The sequence below is a fragment of the Ambystoma mexicanum genome, chromosome 3q, assembly GCF_040938575.1.
Source record: "Ambystoma mexicanum isolate Mex_15411 chromosome 3q, UKY_AmexF1_1, whole genome shotgun sequence".
Classification (NCBI taxonomy): Eukaryota; Metazoa; Chordata; class Amphibia; order Caudata; family Ambystomatidae; genus Ambystoma; species Ambystoma mexicanum.
In genome coordinates this window covers 408,996,043-409,020,627 of record NC_090926.1, presented here as the reverse complement: position 1 = coordinate 409,020,627, position 24,585 = coordinate 408,996,043, and the positions used below count along the sequence as shown (strand labels likewise).

General features: G+C 49.6%; 1 protein-coding gene across 1 annotated transcript in view; it reads left to right on the top strand.

Moving 5' to 3' along the window:
• Nucleotides 1-24,585, top strand: part of DELE1 (DAP3 binding cell death enhancer 1) — a 339,909-nt gene that overhangs the window by 184,837 nt on the left and 130,487 nt on the right. The window contains exon 7 of the mRNA XM_069654111.1: nt 13,377-13,470. Within this exon, the coding sequence (XP_069510212.1) occupies nt 13,377-13,470 (94 nt within the window). The remainder of the gene's footprint in view (nt 1-13,376; nt 13,471-24,585) is intronic.

Genomic DNA, 24,585 nt, shown 5'->3' with positions numbered 1-24,585 from the left:
CTCGAGACCTGTGTCGACGCCGATTCTGTCGACTCCTTTCGAGGCTGCTTTGTCGGAGGTACCCCGTGGCACAGTGGAACCCCGCAGAAAGGCTCTGGCCAAGGCTAAGAATCTCTGTCCCTTTTTCTGTGCCCTCTTTCTGCCCTCTGGATTTTATTTCTGAGGGGGATGAGGGATCTGAGGAAGGTTTGGTGCCTGAGGAGGTGCTTGATGAGATTTTCTCTGGTCACTGCCAGATTGAAGACCTGCGTCAGTCAATGCACGATGCCTGTGGTCTGGACACCTCTCCGGAGGTGGAGTTCTGTCGGCCTGAGCCTGGCACCCATGCCGAGTCCTCGTACCGGCGCCTTATGTCGAGGGTCACAGACTACTTGGGGTGGTCTGCGCCACCTGTGGATTTTCTGCAGGATGACCTGACGGACATCCTCGACCAAGGTCCTCCAACTGACCCGGTACTGCCATTCCATATGGCTTTGCAAAGAAGGGTGGCTGCGGCTTGGACTGCTCCAGAGAGTGTCCCAGCAGTGAGCAAGTCTTTGCTGCGCAAATAACGTCCAGCCAGTAGTGACCCCTGCTACTTGACCACACACACCCCACTCCGGAGAGTTTGGTGGTGCAGGCGGCCATGGCCCCAGCAAAGCAGGCGTCGTACCCTACCATCCCTCCTGATGGGGACGACAAGCGTTTTGTTGGCTGGGTGAAGAAAGTGTTTTCTTCAGGGGGTATGGCTTTACAGGCAGCCAACTGTGTGCCTTGTTACGTTTCACGCACACTCTGTGGAACTGTATTTCCTTGGCGGCTGAACATATTCCCGAAGGGGAAGAACGGGATGGTTTTCTTGCTATTGTACAGGATGGCAAGGATGCCATGTGTGAGGCCGTCCAGTCTGGTTTGGACATGGCAGATTGTGTCAGCTGGTCCATGGCGGCGAGCACCATAATACGCAGGTTTGCGTGGTTGCGGAAGTCGGGGGGGGGGGGGGGGGGGTTTGCTCCTGATGTGCTGGCCCGCTCCTCAACATGCCCTTTGATGGTGAACATCTTTTTGGCAGCAAGGCTAACGAGAGCCTTGAGAGGTTGCAGACGTCCAAAGCTGCAGCGGAGTCGTTGAGCGCTGCAGTTCGCCAACCTCCGCCTTTTCGTCCTAGGGGACCGCAATGGAGGGGAGGTTCCTCTCGATATTACTCCTCTTTTAGTAAATAGAGAGGAGCTGCAAGTCAAAGGGGCCACCGTAGGAGTGCCAGAGGTGGAAAACGGGGTACTCGAGGTGCCAAGGCCGCTTGGGCAGTTGCCTCTTTGCCCTCGGGCACTGCCGCAGCCGCTTCAGCTCAGTCATGAGGCCATGTCCCATGGTTCGCCGGTTGGGGGAAGTCTGGCGCAGCATCTTGTAGAGTGGCGTGCCTTTACTTCAGTTGTGTGTGTGTTCTGGAGATCATAGCCCACGTTTACTGTCTTCATTTCCGGCAGAGGCCTCACGACAATCCACCAGGGAATCTCTCTTTGAAGAGTCCAGATCTGCTCCTTGTGCAGGAAATGTAATCCCTGCTGGAGAAAGGTGCCATAGAACTGGCGCCTGTAGCGGAGAGGAACAAGGGATGGTATTTCCCTGATTTTTTTGATTTCAAAGAAAGCTGGGCGATTGAGACCCATCATGGACTTGAGCGGTTTGAACAAGCTCCTCAGGAAGGACAAGTTCAAGGTGGTTATTCTTAAGTCCTCCAGGCCTTTCAACTTCAGGACTGGTTGGTGTCTCTCGACCTTAAGGATGCTTATTTTCATGTGCAGATCCATCCAAAGCACAAGAAGTACCTGAGGTTCGCGGTTGGCGACTCGCACTTTCAGTTTCGGGTCCTGCCGTTCGGATTGACCTCCGCCCCGAGGGTTTTCACCAAGCTCGTGGTGGTGGTGGCAGCGTATCTCGGGAAAGGGGATTCATGTCTACCCCTACCTGGACAATTGGTTGATCAGGGCGCGCTCTCCTGAGCAAGTCCTGGATCATCTGTCCATCACCTGCCACTCCCTTCACAGGCTGGGCTTCTCACTCAACTTGAAGTCCCATTTGACGCCAACCCAGCAGCTCCAGTACATCGGAGCAGTGCTCGACACTTACCTGGGGCAGTATTTTCCTCCCCAGGTGAGGGCTCATCACATTCAGCAGATGGTGCACAAGTTTCAACATGCCCAGAGTCTCCCGGCGTTCGAGTTCTTGAGGTTGCTCGGCCTCATGGCATCCTGCATTCTTCTGGTGCCGGAGGCCAGGTTGTGGATTAGATCTCTGCAGTGGGCCCTAAAGATGCAGTGGTTGCAGTCCTCTGGCAGGATGTCAGACCCCGTTCAGGTGCCGCCCTCGGTCGCCCAGGATCTTCTGTGGTGGGCTGTCGAAGGCAATCTGCTAAAGGGGCTCCGTTTTGGCTACCCTGGCCGGAGGTGACTATTGTGACGGATGCATCTGTAACGCTCACCTGACTCCCACGGAGGCGCTGGTCTAGTCTGGGTTGCTGTGGCCTCTTTGAGCGTAATGCGCGGAACTCGGAACACCGACTGAACACAGGACCCTCAAATCTTGCTTGTCTGGCCCGTAGGAATATCCTTCTGCAGATGAGAAAGGGGATTAAAAGTCTGCAGAATAGTGTGCTTGCTTCCCCCTCCCCCCTTCGTTCTTCTCTAACGTCCTCCGAAATCCCCGGTTGAAGCTCACCTTATGGTTTGAAAGGATGAACTCTCCATCCTGCTTCTGGTGCAAGGGCGCGTGTTTGTCCAGTTACTTCACTGGTTTTCAGAATGGCACTGGCAAAATCCACTTGACTTTTCCGAGCGGAACGCCGTAAATATGAAGATTACAAAAGTTCAAGTGTAGAGCCTCCTTTTCTGTTGCCTTCCTAACCTGTGATCTGTCCTTTATTTCAGGTGCAGAATGAAGGCGATGCGTTGAGGGATTGAATTGCCGATGGTAAACTCAGGTCAGTTAGCGATGGGGGCGATCCCTCTTAATGTCTTTATATTCCTCCAGTAATGTCTTTTGTCCTTTCCCCATAGGGGCCGGGGTGCGGTACCTGCCAACGAAGCGGCGACGACCCAAAATGAGGAATGGTCCACCAACAGAAGACCGGTAAGTGTTATGGCGGAAAATTAGGCTTTCCTCATATGTTCCTTCTGCTCACCTTTTGTCTCTTCTTCTCTCCCCTAGGCGCAGAGATGTGGCGACCGGTGCAGACAGTCGCGGTGGAGCCAGAAGAACTCCCGAGGACAGGTGAGTGAAGCGTGGCAGCGAGCAACGCGGTGCTTTTAAATGAGTCTTTTCTCAGGAACGCTGGCGTGAAGGTTCCGGATGCAGGTAAGAAGTTTGATAAAATTCTTGGTTTTCACCTTTCTCTTCTCTTCTTTCCTTACAGGTGTTCAGGATCGAGGCGGGCGTGGCTGGAGACCAGATGCAGGAGCAGACACGGTGTGCGTTCAGCTGCTTGGATGCAGAACAACGCGAAGTGTGAGCTACTGTCTGGGCGTGGCTTAAATAGCCCCCAAAGTAGTTCCAGGTAAGTATCCTTCCCTGGCCACGCCCGAGTGGCAAAATAGTCCCAATGAAAAAATAGTCCCTTTCAGGTCTCAGGGAGGCCTGAATCTTGCAGCATGGTCTGCATCAGGTAAGTGCACAAAACACCTTCCTTTATGAGCGTGGCGCCAGGACTGATGTCCAACATGAGCCTGGCGCCAACGGCGCCAGGACAGAGTCCAAAGAGCCTCTATAAGGGGCCGCTGGGCTTTTACCCGGGGGCATGATGCCTGCTCCCGGGGGTGCTGGGCCTGGCCTGGTGCTCCGGGGGTAGGCATCATGACAGCATCCCTCACGGGATGGGGAGCTCATGCCAACGAGTTGACAGTCAGCAGTCGTTGGTCTCCTTCGGAGTCCAGACTCCATAGCAATCTTTCGGAGCTGCGGACAACACAGTGGCCATGCACTACCTCAACAGAAAGGGGGGGGGGGCAGGGTCACTTCCTCTGTGCAGGGAGGTGATGCAGCTCTGGTTCTGGGCCATCCAGCAGGAAGTTTCGATCTCGGCAGTTCAGCTGGCCGGCGCCAAAAACGAGACGCAGACGCTCTGAGCAGGCAGAGCGCAATCTCTCATGAGTGGGAGCTGGCTCAGGAGATTCTCCTGGAGATCTTTGCCCTTTGGGGGACCCTTCAGGTGGATCTCTTCGCCTCCAGTGTCAACCGGAAGTGCGAAAGCTTCTGCTCGTTGGGAGACGCGTTCGTGGTGGAGTGGTCCTTCCCACTGCTGTACGCATTTCCTCCAGTCCCTGTCATCCTGCAAGTGCTGCCGAGGTTACGGAGGTTCGGTTCCCGGATCATCCTCATTGCTCTGGCTTGGGCTCGGAGGATGTGCTACCCGGACCTTCTCGACTTGTCCATCTGCCCTCCACGTCGTCTTCCCTACCGAGACGACCTGCTCTCACGGGAGGGTCAGGCTCTCCATCCAGAGGTCAGATCCCTCAACCTTCACGCTTGGCTTCTGAAAGGTTGAGGTATAAGGATTTGGGAACTCCCTGAAGACGTGATGGAGGTGTTGCTTTCGGCCAGACGGCCGGCAACAAAGTCCCTGTACCGTTGCCGTTGGAGAAATTTCTGCGACTGGTGCGGGGTTAAGAATGTGGATCCCTTTTCATGTGACATTCCTGTAGTTTTTTTTTTTTGCTTTCGTTGGCCCACAGGGGCCTGCAAGTGGGTAATGTTGAAGGTTACCTGGCGGCGCTGTCTGTATTTAAGCCCTCGTCTGAGCAGTGTTCTTATTTTAAAATTCCGTTCATTTCTCAGTTTCTCAAAGGACTCACTAATGTGTTTCCGCCGGCACCTTTCCAGGTGCCTGTTTGGGATTTGAACCTTGTTCTGAAATTCCTTATGGGTGCTCCGTTTGAGCATTTACATTCTTGTCCATTGAGGCAGTTAACCCTTAAGACTGTGTTTTTAGTTGTGGTCACTTCTGCTCGCAGAGTGAGTTAGTTGCAGGCACTTTCAGTTAAGCCACCCTTCACTTTGTTTTATAAGGACAGGGTTGTCCTTAGAGTTCGTCCTTCCTTTCTTCTGAAGGTGGTGTCGGAATTTCATTTGAGCCAGAAGGTGGTTCTTCCGGCATTTTATCCTCCTCCACATCCTGGTAAGGAAGAGGAGAGGCTCCATAGGTTGGATCCTAGGAGGATTTCTCGCATGTCCCAGGTCAGAGTGGACAATCCGCTCTTTATTGGTTACGCTGGAAGGCGTTTGGGACAAGCTGTGACTAAGCAGACTTTGTCTAGATGGATTACCTTGGCAATTTCTGAATGTTACCGCTTGGCAGGTAAGGACCCTCTGGTAGGCTTACGGGCCCATTCTACTAGGGGTATGGCTGCCTCTACTGCCCTGCAGAGGGGTGTTCCTATTCGTAACATCTGTGATGCAGCCACTTGGGCTTCAGTCCATACTTTTGTACGTCACTACTCCCTCGATTCTATCCATGGCCAGGATCAGGCCTTTGGCAAGGCGGTCCTTTACTTTACAATTTGATTGGGCATTCTAAATTTCTAGATTCTAAATTCTTTTCCCACCTCCATACGTTGGTACTGCTTTGGGAGTCTGTCATAGAAATGGAATACGTCGAAGGACCCAATCCCCTCGAAGAAAAAGTTACTCTTACCTGGTAACGTTCTTTCGATGGGATGGGCCTTTATTGATCTGTTTCTCCTTTGCTCCGCACTTTACACTTCTCCCTCATTCCATGCACTTGCGTGTTCTCAATATCACTGGGCCTAGTAAGATTGTTTTGTTCTCCCCTGTTCCCCTCCCTTGCCTCGTCGCACTCTGAAACACTTGTGTACGAGTGCGATAGAAATAAAATATCAATATCAGTGGCAGATTGGACACCGCTAGCCACACCTTTTTAGATGAGCATCAATCTTTGGGAGGCTTGCAGTTGAGTGCACCATTGAAATAAGCCTGCCAAAAACATTTGGAATTGAAAACCAACAAAAATACTCAAATGACCACTGTGAAAAACTGTTTGACAGGATGTCATGTTGCCAGAACTGGTAGTATAAGTAAAGGTCGTCAACACATACACTACATGCGAAGTAGTGTTTATACTCCGAAATAAATGTCTATGGAGAATCAAACCCACAGCCCCTGGAGGGGTCTCCACGTCAGAGTCCCAACCTCTGAACATCAATGCTCTGGCAATAATGCATCCCTGAACGCTTTTATATAGCGGTGCTCCCATGTTAGGACTGCCTCCGCCCCCTCTACAAGTGCTAAAACCACATTATCTTTCACTGAGGCTTTTGAAGCTGCTGATCATCACGTTGCCTCCACCTCCAGACTGCATCGCCAGACTTTTCATTTAAAGTGAACAGATAGGCAGCGGCTAGCCACGCATTTAAGGAGGGCATTTACACTTGAGAAAGTTGAGTAAACACTTAAGTGGAGTACCCACCAGCTGGAGAGGTTTGTTTGAAAAGTATTTTGTGTATTGACACCCTCACTTGAAATGCAAATTCTCCAGCATGGGGTCTGGCATGGATTCACATGCTCATGAATATTCCCCGTCGGGCTGGGAATCCTCGGTAAAGAAAAAATCAGTATCAGTATCAGTTTCGTTTCTGATCTGTCTTTCTTAGTAGTAACCAATCACTGGTCCCTGGGTCATACTGCCCCCAGCCAATGACTCTCCTCTCCCTAAGCCCCTCCCCCGGCAGCCATCAGATTTTTACCGCACGTTCAAGTGTTGGGAGTCCTCGTGCTATAGCTCTCGAGATTTTACTGTGTTTTTGCGCTTTTTTTCAAAGAGATTTTCTCATTTTTCAGTTAAATCGAGCCTCAAGCTCCATCGTTCTGCTTACGATCAACCGGGGGCCCCCGTTTTGGAATTTTCTACGCCCCTCAAGGGTGAAGTTTCGTCGAGTTACACTTCTTGGAGGATTCCAGAAGATCTGAGGCCTACCACAGACATGGCCGAGGACAAGGGAAGCTTGACGCCCGGATCCAAGCTGTTCAGGAACTGCCCTGGATGCGGGTTACAGAATGTTTTCAAGGAGGACGAGCATTCGAGATGTCTCTACTGCCTTCATGAGGACAAGACGCACGTGGAGGAGGACTGTCCGTTATGCAAGAACCTACTGGAACGGACCATGAGGGATCGTCGTACCCGCTTCGCCAGCTGGCTGGAGAAGGGACCAGCAGGTGAGAAGAAGAAAAGGTCAGAGCGGTCTTCTAAGTCCTGTGAGGGCGCCCCGGCGACGGGGGCCCAACAGAAGACTAAGCACTGCGAGTCTGCGGGCACCGGGAGCGCCGAACAGTCGGGCTCTTCGGCTGCCAGGCAGGGCGCGCCTTCCCCGGCACCATCAACCACGAGCCAACACTCTGGCTCGGGGAAGAGGAAATCCGAGAACCTGGGTAAGCTTCTGGAGAGGCCCCGGTCGATCTCGAAGGATTCAGCCGAGGGGGAGCGAGGCAGTGACCCTCCCACCAAGGTGAAGGCCTCAAGCGTGCCCAAGGTGGTGAAGGCCTTGATTCACCCAGCTAAGGCCTCTATCGAGTGAGTCGCGGCGACCATGGCGAAGCCTGTGGAGGCGACCTGAAGGCCCAGAGTTTCCCTGCCACCGCGGAGGGAATCCTCTTTCCAGCCCATCGACAAGACCCCCATGAAGACCCCGGTGAAAAAAGAGGAGGAGGGCCGGTGGCCATTACGGACATGTATTCAGCCTCTGAAGAGGAGCTGGTGGAAACCGTGAAGAACCTCAATGAGATGTTCGAGAAGGTAGGATCCCACGGGAGGGATCCCGAAGAGGTGGTCTAAGAAAGCGACGGTGGCGCCGACGAGGCCCCAGTGGAGGAGCAGCCTTCCCTCCCGTCGCAGCCATTGCCCGAGCCTCAGGACAATTCGGTGGCAATTTTGATTGCAATCCAAACCTCATGCATGGAGATGAGGACGAGATTACCACGAACCCTGGCGGACGATCCAGAACCGGGCCCGCCCGGAAGCCCTCCAAACAAGCAGAGGAGAGTTCATCCCTCCCCGCCCTTCATGCCCCCACAACCCATGGAGCCCTCATCCCCCTCACCGGACCTCAGGGATGACACAGCGACAGATACGACGACTGGGACGGATGACGGTGGTGACGACGGGACGGACCTTCCATCACCACTCCCTCGGGCTAACCCGCCCGACGAAATTGGCTCCTTTCACGCCATGATCGCCAGGGCATCCAAGCTTTTCCAGCTCTGCCCCGAGGAACAGAAGGAGGGGTTTCCTCTACCAACAGCGAGAGGCCTCGTGGTACCGTTACTCGACGATATCTGGGACAAGGGACTTGCGATCCTGAAGAACCCGTCCACGACACCTGCCAAGAGGGACAGGTACGAGAAGTAGTACTGGGTCCCCGACGCTGCCCCTTTGTGCCTCAGGACTCAACCTACGTTGGATTCGGTCGACTCAGCGGCGGCCAAGAAGAAGGCGGCGGGGGCGACAGCCTCAACTTCTACTTCCCCACCTGACAGCGAGTGTAAGAAATTGGACGCCATGGGACGACGGGTCATCTCGGCGGCGACGACAATTAAGGCGGCCAACGCCTTAGCGATTGTGGCCGTTATGACAGGGCGCTATGGTACAAGGTAGCTCCCCTACTGGACTTCCTACCAGAGGACAAGAGGGCGGAGGCCCTTGAGATTCTGCAGAAAGGTGAGGTGGGGTCAGACCACGCCATAACTGTGGCAATGGACATTGCCGACAGCGGGTTTTGCCAGTTGGGCAACAGTGTTTGCCTTCGACGTGGTGGCTCAAGGCGACACTTCCGTCAGGACGTGCAGACCAGGGTTTTGGACATACCGTTCAACAACAACCTGTTTGGGGAAAACGGTGGATGAGTCACTGCAGGCTATTCAGAAAGCCGGACGCAGACAGGGGGCCTCCAAGGGATCAGGTGGTGGCTCCTCTACGTACTGCCAGGTGGCCCGCTCCTTGTCCCAGGAGGCTTACAGAGGTCGCGGCAAGCAGGGAGGATCTCGGCGTCGTCGCCAAGGCCGCCTCCAAGCAAGATTGAACCGGCCATAGCGTCGGGCCCCCACCAAAGCACCCCGGTGGGAGGCCGGCTGGCGAAGTTCGTCAGCCTGTGGGAGTCCATCTCCACCGACCATTGGGTGCTGGATGCCCTGGCCCACGGGCACACTCTCGGATTCCAAAAGAAGTGTCCCTGCATTCCTCCCGTAGCCAGGAAGGAAAATCATGTCCCTCAACTGCTGTGGAGGTAAAGGCGATGCTCAAAGGTGCAATCGCGATCGTCCCCAAGAGGCTCCGGGGCTCTGGAGTATACTCCAGATACTTCCTCGTCAGAAAGAAGACAGGCAGTTGGCACCCCATCCTGCACCATCGTCGGTTGAACAAATGCATAAAGGCACAGAAGTTCAGGATGGTCACTCTCCAGCACGTGCTGGGAGAGCTGGAGGAGGGCGACTTCCTATCGTCGTTGGACTTGGGAGGATGCTTACTACCCCATCGTAAAAGGACACCGAAAGTTCTTCAGATTCGTAGTCCAAGGACGCCACTACCAATTCAGAGCTCTGCCATTCGGATTGAAGTCTGCATTCAGGGTGTTCACCAAGTGCCTAGCACCAGTGACGGCGCAGCTGCGCCTGCAGTGGATCCATGTCTACCCCCTACCTGGACGACTGGCTCATTCGTGCAAGGACAGGAGAACTCGCCGTTGAGCACACGGCGGAGACCGTCTGCTTATTCACGGAGCTGGGTTTCTCCATCTACCCGAAATCCCATTTGGTTCCGTCGCAGGTGGCACGGTTTCTGGGAGCGAAGCTCGATACAGTGGAACGATTGGCGTCTCTGTCGGAGGAAAGAACGAAGGGCATCTTAGGCAAGGTGCAGTGCCTGCTAGCCACGGACGTGGCCAGGGTGAAATCCATCAAGTCCCTCCTCGGTATGATGTCCTCATGCATCTATCTAGTGCGCCTGTGCAGGCTACGGATGCGTCCTCTACAGGAGTTCCTCGACGCCTGCTATATGCAGGCAGCTTCGAAGACCAGATCCCGCTCAACGAGGTTTTCCGTCAGTGGTGGGGCAGCCGTGCACACCTCACGGCAGGCACGGACTTCCAGACCCCAGCACATCAGAAGACGGTGACGACGGACGCCTCCCTGGAGGGATGGGGTGCACACACCAGAGATCTCCACGCAAGAGGCCTTTGGCTCCCGGAGGACAGGTCTCTCCACATCAACATCTTGGAGCTCTGCGCCGTGTTCTGGACGCTCCAGTCGTTCCTCCCGTCCCTCAAGGGCAAGGTCGTGAGGATCTTGACCGACAACACCACCACAATGTTCTACATCCGGAAGCAGGGAAGCACCAGATCCCCAGCCCTGTCCAAGGAGGCCCAGGTTCTGTGGCACTGGGCCGTCACCCAGGAGATGTTTCTGGTTCCCTTCCATCTGGCAGCAATTAAAAACGCCATCGCCAACTCACTCAGCAGGGAGCTGCGCTCGTGCCACGAGTGGGAACTATGCCAGGATCAAGTAGATCGGCTCTTCCAACGATGGGGCAAACCCCAGATCGACCTGTTCGTGGTGGCGACGAACTCCAAGTGCCAGAGGTTCGCCAGCAGGTTCCCCCAGCCGAGGAGCATGGGCGATGCTTTCTCGTTCCCCTGGGACGGCCTGTTCCTGTATGCGTTTCCTCCGTTGCCGCTGCTGCTTCGACTCATCAGCCAGCTCAAGAGGTCCCAGTGCAGGATGATCTTCGTTGCACCGGCGTGGCCGAGACAGATCTGCTTCCCGGACCTTCTGCACCTCTCAGCGTCCCCACCAGTCAAGCTGTCTACGGACGCAGATCTTCTCTCCGGAGAGGGAGGCGCCATTCTTCATCGCGACCCAGAGTCGCTGAACTTGCAGGCCTGGCTCCTGCAGCACTAGAGTTTGGAGGGTATGATATCCCGGCTGACTGCAGAGAGGTTCTTGCAGAGGCCAGGGCGTTCTCAACTCTCAAGTGCTACGGACATAAGTGGAAGAGGTTCTCTGTCTGGTGCCGTGCACAGAAGATCAGCCCTCTACGGATTACGGCACCTCAAGTGCTACCATACCTACTGTCGCTGGCCAAAGCTGGACTAGCTCACGCTTCCATCAAGATACATCTGGCAGCGATCTCCCGATATACTAGAACTGCAGGACGGCCGTCCTTGTGGTCTCATCGACTGGTGAAGGAATTTATGAAGGGTCTGTTCCGATCGTTCCCGCCGGTGAAGGCTCCAACCCCGGCGTGGGAGCTCAACGTGGTGCTGACCAGGATCATGGGGCCACCATTCGAGCCTTTGCATTCGGCTCCGTTGAAGTTCCTGTCGGGGAAGACAGCGTTCCTTGTGGCCATCGCCTCTGCACGACGAGTGGGAGAGATTCAGGCCCTATCCTGCAAGCCTCCATACTTTACTTTTCACGATACGAGGGTGGTGCTGAGGACGCACCCCTCTTTCATGCCCAAGGTGCCGTCGGACTTCCATTTTAGCGAGCCCTTGGTGTTGCCAGTTTTCTTTTTGTCACCGGCCGAGAGGACTTTGCACTCGCTGGATGTAGCTAGAGCGCTTAAGTTTTATGTGGACCGAACGAAGAATTTTCGAAAGACATCACATCTGTTTGTGAACTTTGGACCTGTGAACCAAGGGAAGGCTCTCTCGAAGGCTTCCATTTCCAGATGGCTCCCCAGCTGCATCATGCACTGATCGGTTGGCCAACCGACCGTTGCCCGGTCGTCCGAGAGCCCATTCGACCAGAGCTATCGCTGCTACTACGGCGTTCTTGTCTGGTGTGCCCCTGCTGGACATTGCAGGGCTGCTACGTGGAGGTCGACGCACACCTTCACTAGGTTCCACTGCGTCGACCAGGATTCCAGAGAGGAGTCCAGAGTCGGCCAAGCAGTGCTGCGCAACCTGTTCGCCTGAAGGTGAGCCTGGTGAGGAGGTAAGAGTTGCTTGATGAGTTTATGTAATGCTTAATGTTGAGCCTTTTGCCACTTCCCGTGGTTGAGCATGTGAATCCATGCCAGACCCCATGCTGGCGAAGGAAAAAGTTACTTACTTGTAATTGCTGTTCTCCAGCATGGGTCTGTCATGGATTCACATGCGAACCCTCCCTCCTTCCCCTCTGCGGCTCTTCACTTGGTCATACTTCCACTTTATGTGCTACCAAATCTGAGGATGGCTGCCAGGGGAGGGGCTTAGGGAGAGGGCAGTCATTGGCTGGGGGCAGTATGACCCAGAGACCAGTGATTGGTTACTACTAAGAAAGACAGATCAGAAACGAAACTGATACTGATTTTTTTCCTTTACAGAGGATCCCTAGCCTGACGACGGGGAATATTCATGAGCATGTGAATCCATGCCAGAGAACAGTTACAGGTAAGTAACTTGTTCCTTCAGGCGACACTATGGTGGAGGCTTATTGCTTTTCTAAAAATATCGGTTAAAAGCGCATAGGCTGACTCGCCAGTGTACTCCGGCAATAACATGTACAGATTGTTTCTGGCGCAAGAGGGGCAGAAGAACAATCAGATGCAATCAAGAGTTTGAGGAATTTAGGCCATAGCTGCCAATGCCCTGCCCGACTCGGCTGGAATGGAGTCCTATTTTGTATTTCAGGAAATGCCTGAAGTTCAGTGCAAGACTCATTTCTATCATGCAATGTATATTTTTGCAGATTGGCTCCCCACACATTTGAGGAGGGTGTTTATATCCAGTAAGGTTACTGAAATAAAAGTTCAATTAAAAAGTGCAGTAGTGATACTTCAACCGTTCACTCTTGTCACTCACCAACCCCCACCCCCCAAACCCTCTGCCCCCCCCCTGCCCACCCCATCAGTGTTGTAACTGTAAACCACCAATGCTCTGGCTTTGATGTGCAGCAGCCTCTCATGTGAATGAACAGTGAACCCCTGTGCATTGTGGCCTGGGCATACATGGAGGTGCTTTGACCGTTGTTGAAAGACAATAAAACACTTAGTGACAAAACGATAGCATCTTGCATGGCTGTAAATGCTCTTAGAATAAATCACTGGGTATATGCTGAGCATTTTGGGCAATTAAAGTGATCTGGCCAAATGTTGCCCTCAAGTACAGCAGGTTGAACCGGTCTTATCACCTGTGGTGTTCAACACTATTCCTTCCACCCATATTATTCCTTAGGTTAGGGGTGGTGTTTGTACTTGTATACTAGGTTTCCTGTAGGTGATACCTTTTTAATTTAGCATCTGGATGCAAGAGCTTTACATGAAAACAGATGGGTACAAAGAGCTTCAAAACGTTCCAGTGTGCATTTTAATCTACAGTGCCCATCAGTGATGCCTTGATTTTTGTCTCTTTTGGCAGGCAGATGTTGAGCCAAGTTTGTCCCTTGAGGATGCTGCTTCCAAGCTTAAGGAGGTGTCTCAGAACAGTGCAGCTTTGATGCTCAACATCCTTGGTGATTTGAATTTAGATTATTTGTTGATCTTTACAGTTCATTTGTTTGGTGTGGTTGGGGGGGGGTCGTGCAGAGGTTGAGTGCTTCTGGTCCCTAAAATGACAACCTCTACATCAGGGTTGTCCAATTCCAGGCCTCGAGGGCGGATCCATGACGGATTTTCTGGATATCCCTCATTAATATTCATGAGATTTGCATACAATGATTATAAATATATGCACATTTGCTCATGAATATTAATGAGGGATGTCCTGAAAACGTGTTGGGATTCACATTTGAGGACTCTTCTGCTCATCCTCTTATCCTTCTCCTCTGCCTCTTCTCCCCTTCCCCTTGTGTTCGTTTATTTTCACCTGTTCTCTCTGCTCTCCTACTTCTGGTTCTCCTACAAACTCTTAGCGAATGATGCACGAATCCTCTTCTGGTTACCATCCTTTACCGATGAATTATCCTCCTGCATCCCTGACTTTCCCCTATCGCACACCAGTTGACACAATGCATCCTATTGCTAAGAGCCTGTAGAGCCTGAAGTAGACTTTCTTCCAAAGCCATACCCCCACTCATATCTTTGACCCATTATCTCTGCACCTCATTACTTAATGCGTTCAACCAACAGGTTCTTCTCTTATATTATAGACAGTTATTTGGTTCCAACAATGTATCCCTTCACCGCTCTAGTTGTCCTGCTGCCATGCTATATCTGTTTCATCAGATATACATTTATTTTCCCGGCACCTAAAATATTTTCCCCAAATATTTTGGAACTGGTCTTATTTACCATTTTAAACTCCAGCCATAGAATACTTGAGACTGTTTGATTTTAGTCCGGGTGCAAATTTGAGTAAATGTCACCCCCTAGCAACAATTTGCTTGACGAGATTTTCACTGGGTACCCATCTCCTGTGAATACTATAAATTGTTCCTCTTCTCACCTTGCACGCTGCCAAAAAACGGATTTCCACTCTGCTACCCAGCTGGTGCATTACTACTCTATCTTCCTCCTCTGCGACTCCATATTTTTTTTATCTGCTCCAGTTTTACCTCTGTGCAGTAAAGCTGGAAGACTGTGTACACAAGTGCTCCCTAATAAAGCAACTTCTCATTTATTTAAAAATGCATTCATGGGCTGCTACCTCCTCCTGTTGACAACGTATTCTATGTTTTGGTTTTCATCTCTTTCACCCCGTGCACTATGGAATCATAGGCCCATCTCATTCTCCCCTTACCTGCCCACCCTGTGCCACCTAATGCTTTTATTCCTTCACCCTCCTGGCTCCCTATCATTAGTACTTCCTACCTATTGAAATTAACTCTCCCCTGCTTAAGGAGCCTGACGGTCGCCCTTAAGATCCACCATCTCTCCCTGTAGGGTTACACTGTAACTGACCATTACATCATCGCATTATCCCATCACCCTCTATATAGTGTCAACAGTGTACATACTTGTTAATAATTTCAATTTTTGTATAAAGTTTAACTTGTGCTGTACCTGTTTGGTTGACAGTACGAAACGGGTGATTTACTGTGAGCCCCCTGACATTTGTTTGTTTCTCCCTTCGCTGGCCTCTTTATCACAAGAAGTATCCATCCATCCATAACCTCACTGGTGATGAAACTGTATCCCTGGAAGTACCTATGACTCCAAGGCCATGGTACCCTGTAGTCGATTTCATTTCATCAGCATGTCATTTTGCTCAGCACCTTCTGTTCACTTACTGACTGGTGGCCGTGTCTCTACGATGTGGTTTGCAGGAATACATTTGCTGAATCCCAGGCCCAACTTCAGCATTGCGGGAATACATCACAGATCCTGGTGCCCCCACCCTACTCGGTCATCCTGCATGGGATACCACCTTAGCAGCACCCCCTTTGCTGAGCAACTATTTGAGCACAGGTGACACCCAGCAACCCACCCCATTGCAGTGCCAGCGACACACCCAAAACCCCAGCTGCGCCTCATCTCTCCCCTCTGGCATCATTACCTCCTCACTTGCGACCTATACCCCAGCCCCTTTTTTACCTCCCACGCACATGGTTTCTTGGCCCTGGCTGCCATTGTGCCTATTAAGGATTTCTAAAATATGGCCGGGTGGACGGTTTTAAGGAGGCTGCCCTAATTCTAGTGAACAGGGGACTCTGAGTTTAGCCAGACCCAATCACGGAAAGCGCGGAGTGGTCGAGGCTGTCTCATCAGAGGCAAGTGGGGTCAGGGGGTCCACATTGAGTCGGATCTATGTGATTACTGCGATTTTAAAAAATACTGAATACAAACATGAGAATTCTTTTTTTTTTTTTCTCGATCTGTGCAGTTATATGCCCCCCTCCCCCCCTGCAACCCCACCTTAAACCCATAAATATAAAATACTTGCACAGTCAGTTAATACAATGCATACAGTTCACCATTACACCTAAAAGGTAAGTAGTTAGTCAATTGTATAACTAGTCCACAGGAATGAAGCCCCAAGTTTGGGTTCAGCCCCAAGTTGATTGAGGCTTTGTGCCCAAAAGTTCACAAAGTACCTTTTAGAAGATGGGACAAAGTTAGGAAATGTTCCTGTGGGAGTGAAGATTGTTCCAGGAGTCTTTCAAAGGGATTTACAGTTAAGTTAAATAATTTTCCTAGCTTCTAGAGCAGCTTTTTCAATAAGCATTTACAAAGCAATGGAATATAAATCAAGTTCTTCACAAACTTTGTAATGAAGGAGATGGGGTTTGGGGGGGCGCACCAGTAAGTACTGCGACTACTCACTGCCATTGTTGCGATTTTCTTTCCCAAAGGACTTTGGAGGTCGAATGAGGGTCTTTCTTGCTAGTAGATCCAGTAGATGATGGCCAGGAGCTGTTGGTGAAAGGTTCCAGTTTGTTCCAGGGGCGAAGTACAACCCTTTCCAGTGAAGAAATGCAGCAAACACTGATGCAGGACTCTTCAGGACACTACTAGACTGGGGAAGGCTGGCTCCAGCATCCGTCAGTGCACACTGGCAACAGCAGGTGTCTCGCTAGTTGCAAACAAACGAAGTCTTGCAGAACAGGACCCATCGATGCAGAAACGCTGAAACCTAGCAGGAAGGCTACTTGTAAGAGTAGCTGGAGACTCCCCAAATTTCCACGCAAAAACATGGAACAGTGACTGGCCAGTCCAAAAGGCACTCGAGGGACACTTCCAAAGGCTCCAGGATGTTGATAAGGCGTCAAGACTGGTTGGTACCGCCAGTCCCCAGTCCAAAGGGTCGAAGCACAAGCAAGGGTCTTCTGAGATCAGGTAGTCCGGCAGGGCTTCACCGGGGTATTTTGTATTATTTTAATTTATATAGCTCTTTAATCCAAAGCACTTTACAAGTGGAACAAGTGAATACGACAAGCAATACATGAGAATGAATCTAAATCAGCCTCTTCATACATGTAAATTGTTCATTGTACTGTTTTCTAAGTACTAATAGAGGGACAGGAGGTAGGAGGAGAGGGTGGAGGTGGTTTAAGTGGTGAGAGAGGAAACAGTAGGTGCTGGGGGGGAGTGGAAGAGATAGGATTTTAGAGAAGTTTGAAATAAGGGGTAAGAGGTGATGGAGCGGACGGGAAGAGGAAGGCAGTTCCAGTGGAAAGGAGCGAGAAGTTGGAAGGGGCGGAAACGGGAGGGGGAACAGGGGGGAGACGGAGTAGAGAGAAGGAAGAGATCCGCAGAATGGAGAGAACGAAGAGTATAAAAAGTGAGAAGGAAGGATGGGTAAAGGGGGGGCAAGACCATAGAGGGCTTTGAAGAGGAAGTAAATTTGCGCTGGGAGTGAAATGGGAGCCAGCCTAGTGAGTTAAAGGAATGGTTCGGGCAAAAATTTGTATTTCAAAAATAGTTGGGCAATATTAAAAAAAATCAATTGGCAATTTTTTTTCCCACGTCCGTATGTAAAATATTTAGCAAATCAAGCTCAAAGAAAGCACATGGGGGCATCCATTTTGTGAAATGGATGCCCGCCGCTGTGCTCACTTTGGCTTTTGCGGCACTAATGAAGGAAAATCCAGCCAACTGTAGTAAACAAAAGCTACCACTGGGTGGCTTTTCCTTCATTGGTGCTGTACGCGGAGGACGGCGACCGGAGACTACAGGCAGAAAAGCTGCAGCTGCATCTCGGTAAGTGCTATTTTTTAAATAAAAATAAACACTAGCTGGAGGAGCCCGGAAAACTTAGAAATAAAACCACAGCTTTAAAAACGTTGTATTTATGTTTGCGGTAGCTTTTGAAGCGACCGCTAACATAAATACGTTATTGTGTTTGAAAACACTGCGGTTTCTCTTTCTAAGTTTCTCAGGCTCCTCTGGCTCGGAGGAGCCTGAGAAACTCAAATAAAAAACGCAGCGTTTTCAAACACAACCGAGTTGTGTTTCTGCCTGCCGTGGCTATCAATTTGGGTCTCCGGTGCTCCCCCGGGAGAGCACCTGAGACCCAAAGTGAAAGCCAAGGCAGGCAGAAACACAACACGGTTGTGTTTTACATGCCGCAGTGTTTCTGCCTACAGCTGATTTCCCATTTAGGGCTCTCGGGCTCCCCATGGGGTGCCCGAGAGCCCCAAATGGGTAATGCTAAATGCTGCAGTGTTTCTGCCTAAATCTGCTTTCCCATTTGGGAGCCCTAGAGCCCCAAATGGGAAAGCAGATTTAGGCAGAAGCACTACGCGGTTGTTTTCCGCAATGCTAAATGCTGCAGTGTTTCTGCCTAAATCTGCTTTCCCATTTGGGGCTCTAGGCTGAGGAGGAGCCTGAGAAACTTAGAAAGAAAAACCGCAGCGTTTTCAAACACAATAACGTTGTATTTATGTTTGCGGTCGCTTCAAAAGCGACCGCAAACATAAATACGTTTTCAAAGCTGCGGTTTTATTTCTAAGTTTTCCGGGCTCCTCCAGACTGGAAAACTTAGAAAAAAAACCCGCAGCTAGTGCTTATTTTAAAAATAAATGGCACTTACCGAGATGCAGCTGCAGCTTTTCTTCCTGTAGTCTCTGGTCCGCGTCCTCCGAGTCCCGGCACCAATGAAGGAAAAGCCACCCAGTGGTAGCTTTTGTTTACTACAGCTGGCTGGCTTTTCCTTCACTAGTGCCGCAAAAGCCAGCACAGGTGGGCATCCATTTCACAAAATGGATGCGCCCATGTGCTTGCTTTTGCAAATTTTGAGCTTGAATTGCTCAAAGTTTTACATAGGGACTTGGAAAAAAAAATGCCAATCGATATTTTTTTAAAATTTTTTTTTTTTAAATATTGCCTATATATTTTTGAAATAAAAAATTTTGGGCGAACCATTCCTTTAAGAGCAGAGATAAGTTGTGAGGCGAGAGGAGGCAGAGGGAGCGAATGGCAAAGTGGTAGAGATGAGAGGAGGGGAGTCCAAAGAGAGAGCAGTAGAAAAGTCTGGAGATGAGGAGTTGGTAGCTTGGAAGGTTAGGAAAGGACGAAATGTGCGGATGTTGTAGAGGTGGAAACAGCAAGATCTGTCAGTGAGCGAAATGTGATTAGAAAGAGTGTTGGGTGTCAATGTGAAGACCATGGTTGCGGCCATGGGAGGAGAAGGGGAGTTGAGAAGGAGGAAAAAGAATGAGAGGAGGGGAGGGAGGAGGAAGAGTGTTGACAGGGAAGAAAAGGAGTTCAGTTTTATCTGCATTAAGAGTAAGGAAGTGAGAGGACATCCAAGATTTAATAGCATAGAGGCAAGAAGAAAGTTTATGGTGGATGTCAGGAGAGGAGGAGGAGAAAAAGGGAAAGAGCTGGGTATCGTCAGCATAGAAATGATGTGAGACATTAAAGGAGATTATAGGAGAAAGGAGGGAAGTATACAGCAAAAAGAGAAGGGGGCCAAGGACAGAACCATGGGGGAACGCTGTGGTTGAGTGGAGCGATTGGGGAGGTGGAGCCACCCCAGGAGACTGAGAAGGTGCGGTTAGAGAGATAGGAGGAGAACCAATTCAGACCCGAGTCTTTAAGGCCAAATAAAGAGATTGCTAAGGAGTAGAGGATGGTTGACTGTGTCAAAGGTGGCAGACAGGTCCAGTAGGACCAGAATAGAGGAGTGCTTAGAGTAGCGAGCAGAGAGGATAGAGTTCAGAACAGAGTTGAGAGCAGTTTCAGTAGAGTGAAGAGGGCGGAAACCAGATTGGGTAGGGGGAGGAGAGAATGGTTAGAGATGAAGGTTGAGAGTAGACGATGCGTTCTAGGAGTTTAGAAAGATAAGGTAGTAGAGAGATGGGACGATAGAAGCGAGGTGGGGATTAGCAGTGGGTGTTTTGAGAATGGGGATGATAGTCGCATGCTTAAAAGGAGTGGGGAAGGTGGAAGTGGAAAGAGGTGTTGCAAAAGGAGGTGAGATAGGGAATGAAGAGGGGGTAGATTTTGGGAATGAGGGAGGTAGGTATGGGGTCGGAAGGAGATGCAATGGAGCGGGTTTTAGAAAGGAGCAGCAAGAATAGTCGCCAGGCCTCTTCAGGATTCGTTCTCTGGTCTTCCATTGTCTGTACAACTACGCAGGATATTTGGCTCCTCTTCTGATCTGCTGGAATGCCTGCAGGTCTCATCCTAAATTCAGGTGAGTGATCAAATTCAGCCCACCAATAGGATCTGCACCACTCGTGCACACCAGGAGTGGTCCAATCATGGATCATTGTTGGGCTGGCTCATGCCTAAACACTAGACACCCTGGCACCAGTATGTGGATTGTGACCAGACAGATCCAACCCACTTCCTGAGCCCATACACACATGGCATGTACTAACACATGAAAACAGCAGCTTTCCCTGAAAATACATCTCCATAAAAGTGAATTCTTAACCCGAGAAGGCCGGAAGAAGGTCAAAGAACAAAATGGCCAAAGAACAAGCGAAAAAACCTTGTTGCACGGCCATCTATGGCCACTGTTGGATGATTCACATTTACTGCATTTGGTTATTAACTAAATAAATGGCAGCAATGGTAAAAATGTAACCGCTGCCACCAGCTTGTCTTTAGGCACGTTTAAAAGTAACCAGAAATACCTTTGGTGTAAGTCTAAGGTGATGCGAAAGTATCCCCATTGCACTGCATTGGAAGATGTTGGGTGCAATATGAAAGTTACCCAATTAGGTAACATGTCAAAAGGCAAAAATAACTTGCCCATTACTGACTTTCTGAAGGGCTAGGCAGTTTCCCCATAAATGAAAAAAGGCCAGTGAAGTGAAGCTGAAGACTTCACTTCTCTGTAAAAAGTCAGACAAGAGGTAAAACAAAAGCAAAATGTGCCTAAAAGAGACCTTCCTAACTGCATTAAAAAAGCACATGCACTATTCCTGACAGGCCACCGTTGATGGGGGGGGGGGGTGGGTGGGCTATGGGGGTGGGGATTTCAGGCTTAGGCTTGTGCAAAAACGGGGCCAAACGGTGGCAGCTGCTTTGTACTTTTCGAAGGCTGCAAACTGCTGCATCCATTTTGTGATCGGGGAATTAAGTTATTCAAACAGCAAACTAAATTTAGAAGTGCAGCGAGACACCACATATAGGCTGTGTTTTTCTGGTAAGTGTGGACACAAGTGTGTGGCCTATATATTCATGGTTTTCCTGAGACTCCAGGTTGGGAACTCTGGGCAGCCAGGACCATATATGGCTGGATGCTAAATGGATTGCATCCACTGCTGAGTCCTTATCCTGTGTATGTACCCACAAAAGTTTGAATGTGGAGACCATCCCTGATTGGGTGGCCACCAAATGTTTGAATGGTGTAGTGTGCTTGATTGGAGGCTGGATGTTCAGCCATTCTCCAAGATCTGTATAGAAATGGGGGTATCTGCACTATAGCTTTGTCAATCGATAGGATTCATCTCAAAGCAGCTGGAAGTTGGACTTTTCCCTAATGAAGGCAGAAGGCTGTGCTCCTTTACAGTATAATCTGGCAGTAAATTATTACAATCATTGTCTAGTACTCCTGCTAGGACCAGTGGGAATCCCACTAGTGCTTGAAAAGAGGCGAGTTTGCACAACCTTTATAATTTGTGTTGGATTCTATTGGTTTACTATATCGATGGTAATTTCACTTGGGGTGCAAACCCACTATTTAGGTGTTAATTAACTAGAACAAGACCTTGTCTGTGACACCAGCGGTGTGGGCTGCACACTTAAATTACACTATACAGTGGTCTTTCTTTTTTTCGTGTAAATGATCATATTATATTTCTGTAGAGATGTTTAAATCCAAAGTAGATTTTTTTTTTTTTTTTTTATAGTCCCAAAAGAAAATGTTTGCTGAATAGTTATTGTTTGCAGATATATCACATTGTGGGCCTATGCATTTCGGACTGTATAGTACTTTCTCAGGGCCAGTGATAATATATCATCGCTGCCAAAATCTGGTCTATATACACACATCAAAAACAATGTCAAAATCTAAATATGCAGTTGTAATGTAGTTTAGTTTATTATTTATATAGCGCCGGCTGGTCCTTGGGCATCCAGGCGCTTGGCATGGTTACAAAGTAGCCAAAATATTACAAACATGGTAAACATATGTAGGCATTACAGATCGTGTGGACATTATAAAAACAGCAGTTGAATAATATGCACATCATGTCATATGTACAAGGTTTGAAATTGTGCAGATTATACAGGCAGTATGTACATTTGTGTGGAAAATGTTGGCGTTTCAGGCTTCTTTGGCCAGTAACCAGGTTTTGGCACTGTCTGAATTGGTAAAAGGATGGTTCAGATCTGAGATTGGTTGGTAGTGAGTTCCAAAGTTTAGCAGCGAGCACAGGGAAGCTTGTCGCCTGCTTTTTTTGAAGCTTGAATCTGGGGATATTTAGGCAATGCGTTTGGGCTGATCTAGTCAAGCGAGATGGGGTGTGATGTGTGAAGTTGTCCGAGAGGGTGATGTGTGAAGTTGTCAGAGAGGTATCTAGGTGCTTGGTAAGCATGTGTGTGTGTTTTATATTCGATTCTCTGCGGTATAGCTAGCCATTAGCAGGAGCGTCTGCCGTCAGAGATGTGCTCTTGTTTGGGTATGTTCATGGCTGCTCTTAATGCATTGTTTTGGATAACCTGAAGCTTGTTGATGATCTTTTTGCTGGTGCACAGGTAGAGAGCGTTGCAATAGTCGACTTTAGAGAGTACGAGTGCTCTGGCTAAAGTGGTGCAGTTGGAGGTCGAGAGGTAAGGTCTGCTGGCATTGATGAGTTTACAAGTGTAAGCGGTGGCGGATGAGATGGCGTTAATTTGTCTTGTCAGGGTAAGAGAGGAGCCACGTTAAATCCCAAGAGTTTTGACGCTGTTGGAGACAGAAATTATGTTGCCGTCAATGGTGAATGTCTGGTAAAGTTTGTCGAGTTCGTTGAGTCTGGATTGGGAGCCTAGGAGAAGAAGCTCAGTCTTGTCGTCGAGACAGAAGCCATGTTTGGCCATCCATTCTTGGATAATGGAATAGATGTTGAATACTGTATTGTCGGTGGAGTAATCGCCTGTTAGTGGGATAGTATTTGAGTATCATCTGCGTAATTCATGTAGATAACACCCAGATGGTCAAGTATGTCGAAGAGCGGTTTTGTAAACACATTGTATAGTGTAGGGGAAACAAAGGCGCCCTGGGGGGGCACCGCATGTAACGGGGGCTGGTTCAGCAGAGGCTGTGGGACAAAAAAAAACCCTCATGGATCTGTTATTCAGGAAGGACTGAATCCAGGCATTGGCCTTGTCAGAGATATTGGCTGCTGAGGTTAGATGTTTGCAGAGAATATCATGATTTACCAAGTCAAAGGTGGCAGACAAGTCGAGGAGAAAGGCTAGTTTGCCATTGTCTTTGAGGTTGTCCATGTGTGTCTTGAGATCGATCAGGGCTGTCTCTGTGCCGTGTTTAGGGCCGAAGCCCGATTGTCTTAGTCCTAGCAAGTTATTCTTCTCTAGGTGGTTCTGTATCTGCAGGTAGGCAGTAGGGGTGTCACGGTATTAGTTTTATGACCGTACGATAACCTTCTTGCCAAATGACGATATATCATGGTTATCGCGGTATAGCAGGTGGAGTTAACTAATCTTAACAAATATTTTCTTAAAAGGTCGTACATTGTCAGATTTATCATCACAAACAAAACCAGGCACCCAGGGCCAGAATTGGGTGTTTCAACATACTTTCCACTGAAATGCCACCCCTTGCTTCCACCAAACAGAAAAATACACGTATGGAGCGGAGGAGGGGGCGGAGGAAGCCCTGCTGCGACTGGCAAAGCAAACTTAATAGCTTTTCTTAAGTGGTCATTTAGGCTTTTAGCTCCCCCACTGGCTACTGGTGAAGATGAACATGTCATCTTGATAATCAGCATGCCACAGATCAATTGAGGCTGATGGTAGTATGCGCTTGTGCGCATATTCACACACGTCTCTCTTTACGTTACAGCCTTAAGTTTACTTGCGGGCCAAAAGGTGTTCAGTAATCAGACATGTTACCCTTTGGTATGGCAGCAGGGAATACCCACAGAGATTAGTAAATTTCGCAGTATGACTTATTATATGTGAATTCAATGATAGAACCAGGGAAATCCCCCATTGTCATATGTTTAGAAAACATTATCCATTATAAATATATAAACCACAAAGCCGCCAACCCAAAGTAACCACTTTTCCTTCTTGGCACTGTATTTATTCTTCCTATTGCTAACATATTGATTTTGCGTCAGGCACGTGTGGTTTATGGAATGGCATTAAAAACTGCTCCAACTGAAACTACTTGGCAGATGGGACATCCAACAGTGCAAGACCAAGACTGCGCAGCACTTGCTTACTGCAGCCTTTACAAATCAGATTGAAAAGCACACTTAACGGTATACCGGTATAAACAATGTGACGGTTATTATTGTTCAATTAAGTGGTTCACGGTATCTTTAACGATATACCGTAATACCGTTACATCCCTAGTAGGCAGCTCTGTCTAGGATTTTTAGGAGGAAGGGCACAGTAGTAATGGGTCTGTAGTTCGTGGGGACACTCGGGTCTAGCATGGGTTTCTTGAGTAGAGGTAAAACCCCGGAGTCCTTTAGGTTGTTAGGTACTGTACTGGATGTGAAGGATGAGTTTATAAGAGATATGAATGGGGCAAGATGTTTGGCTGCGTCTTTGATAAGTGT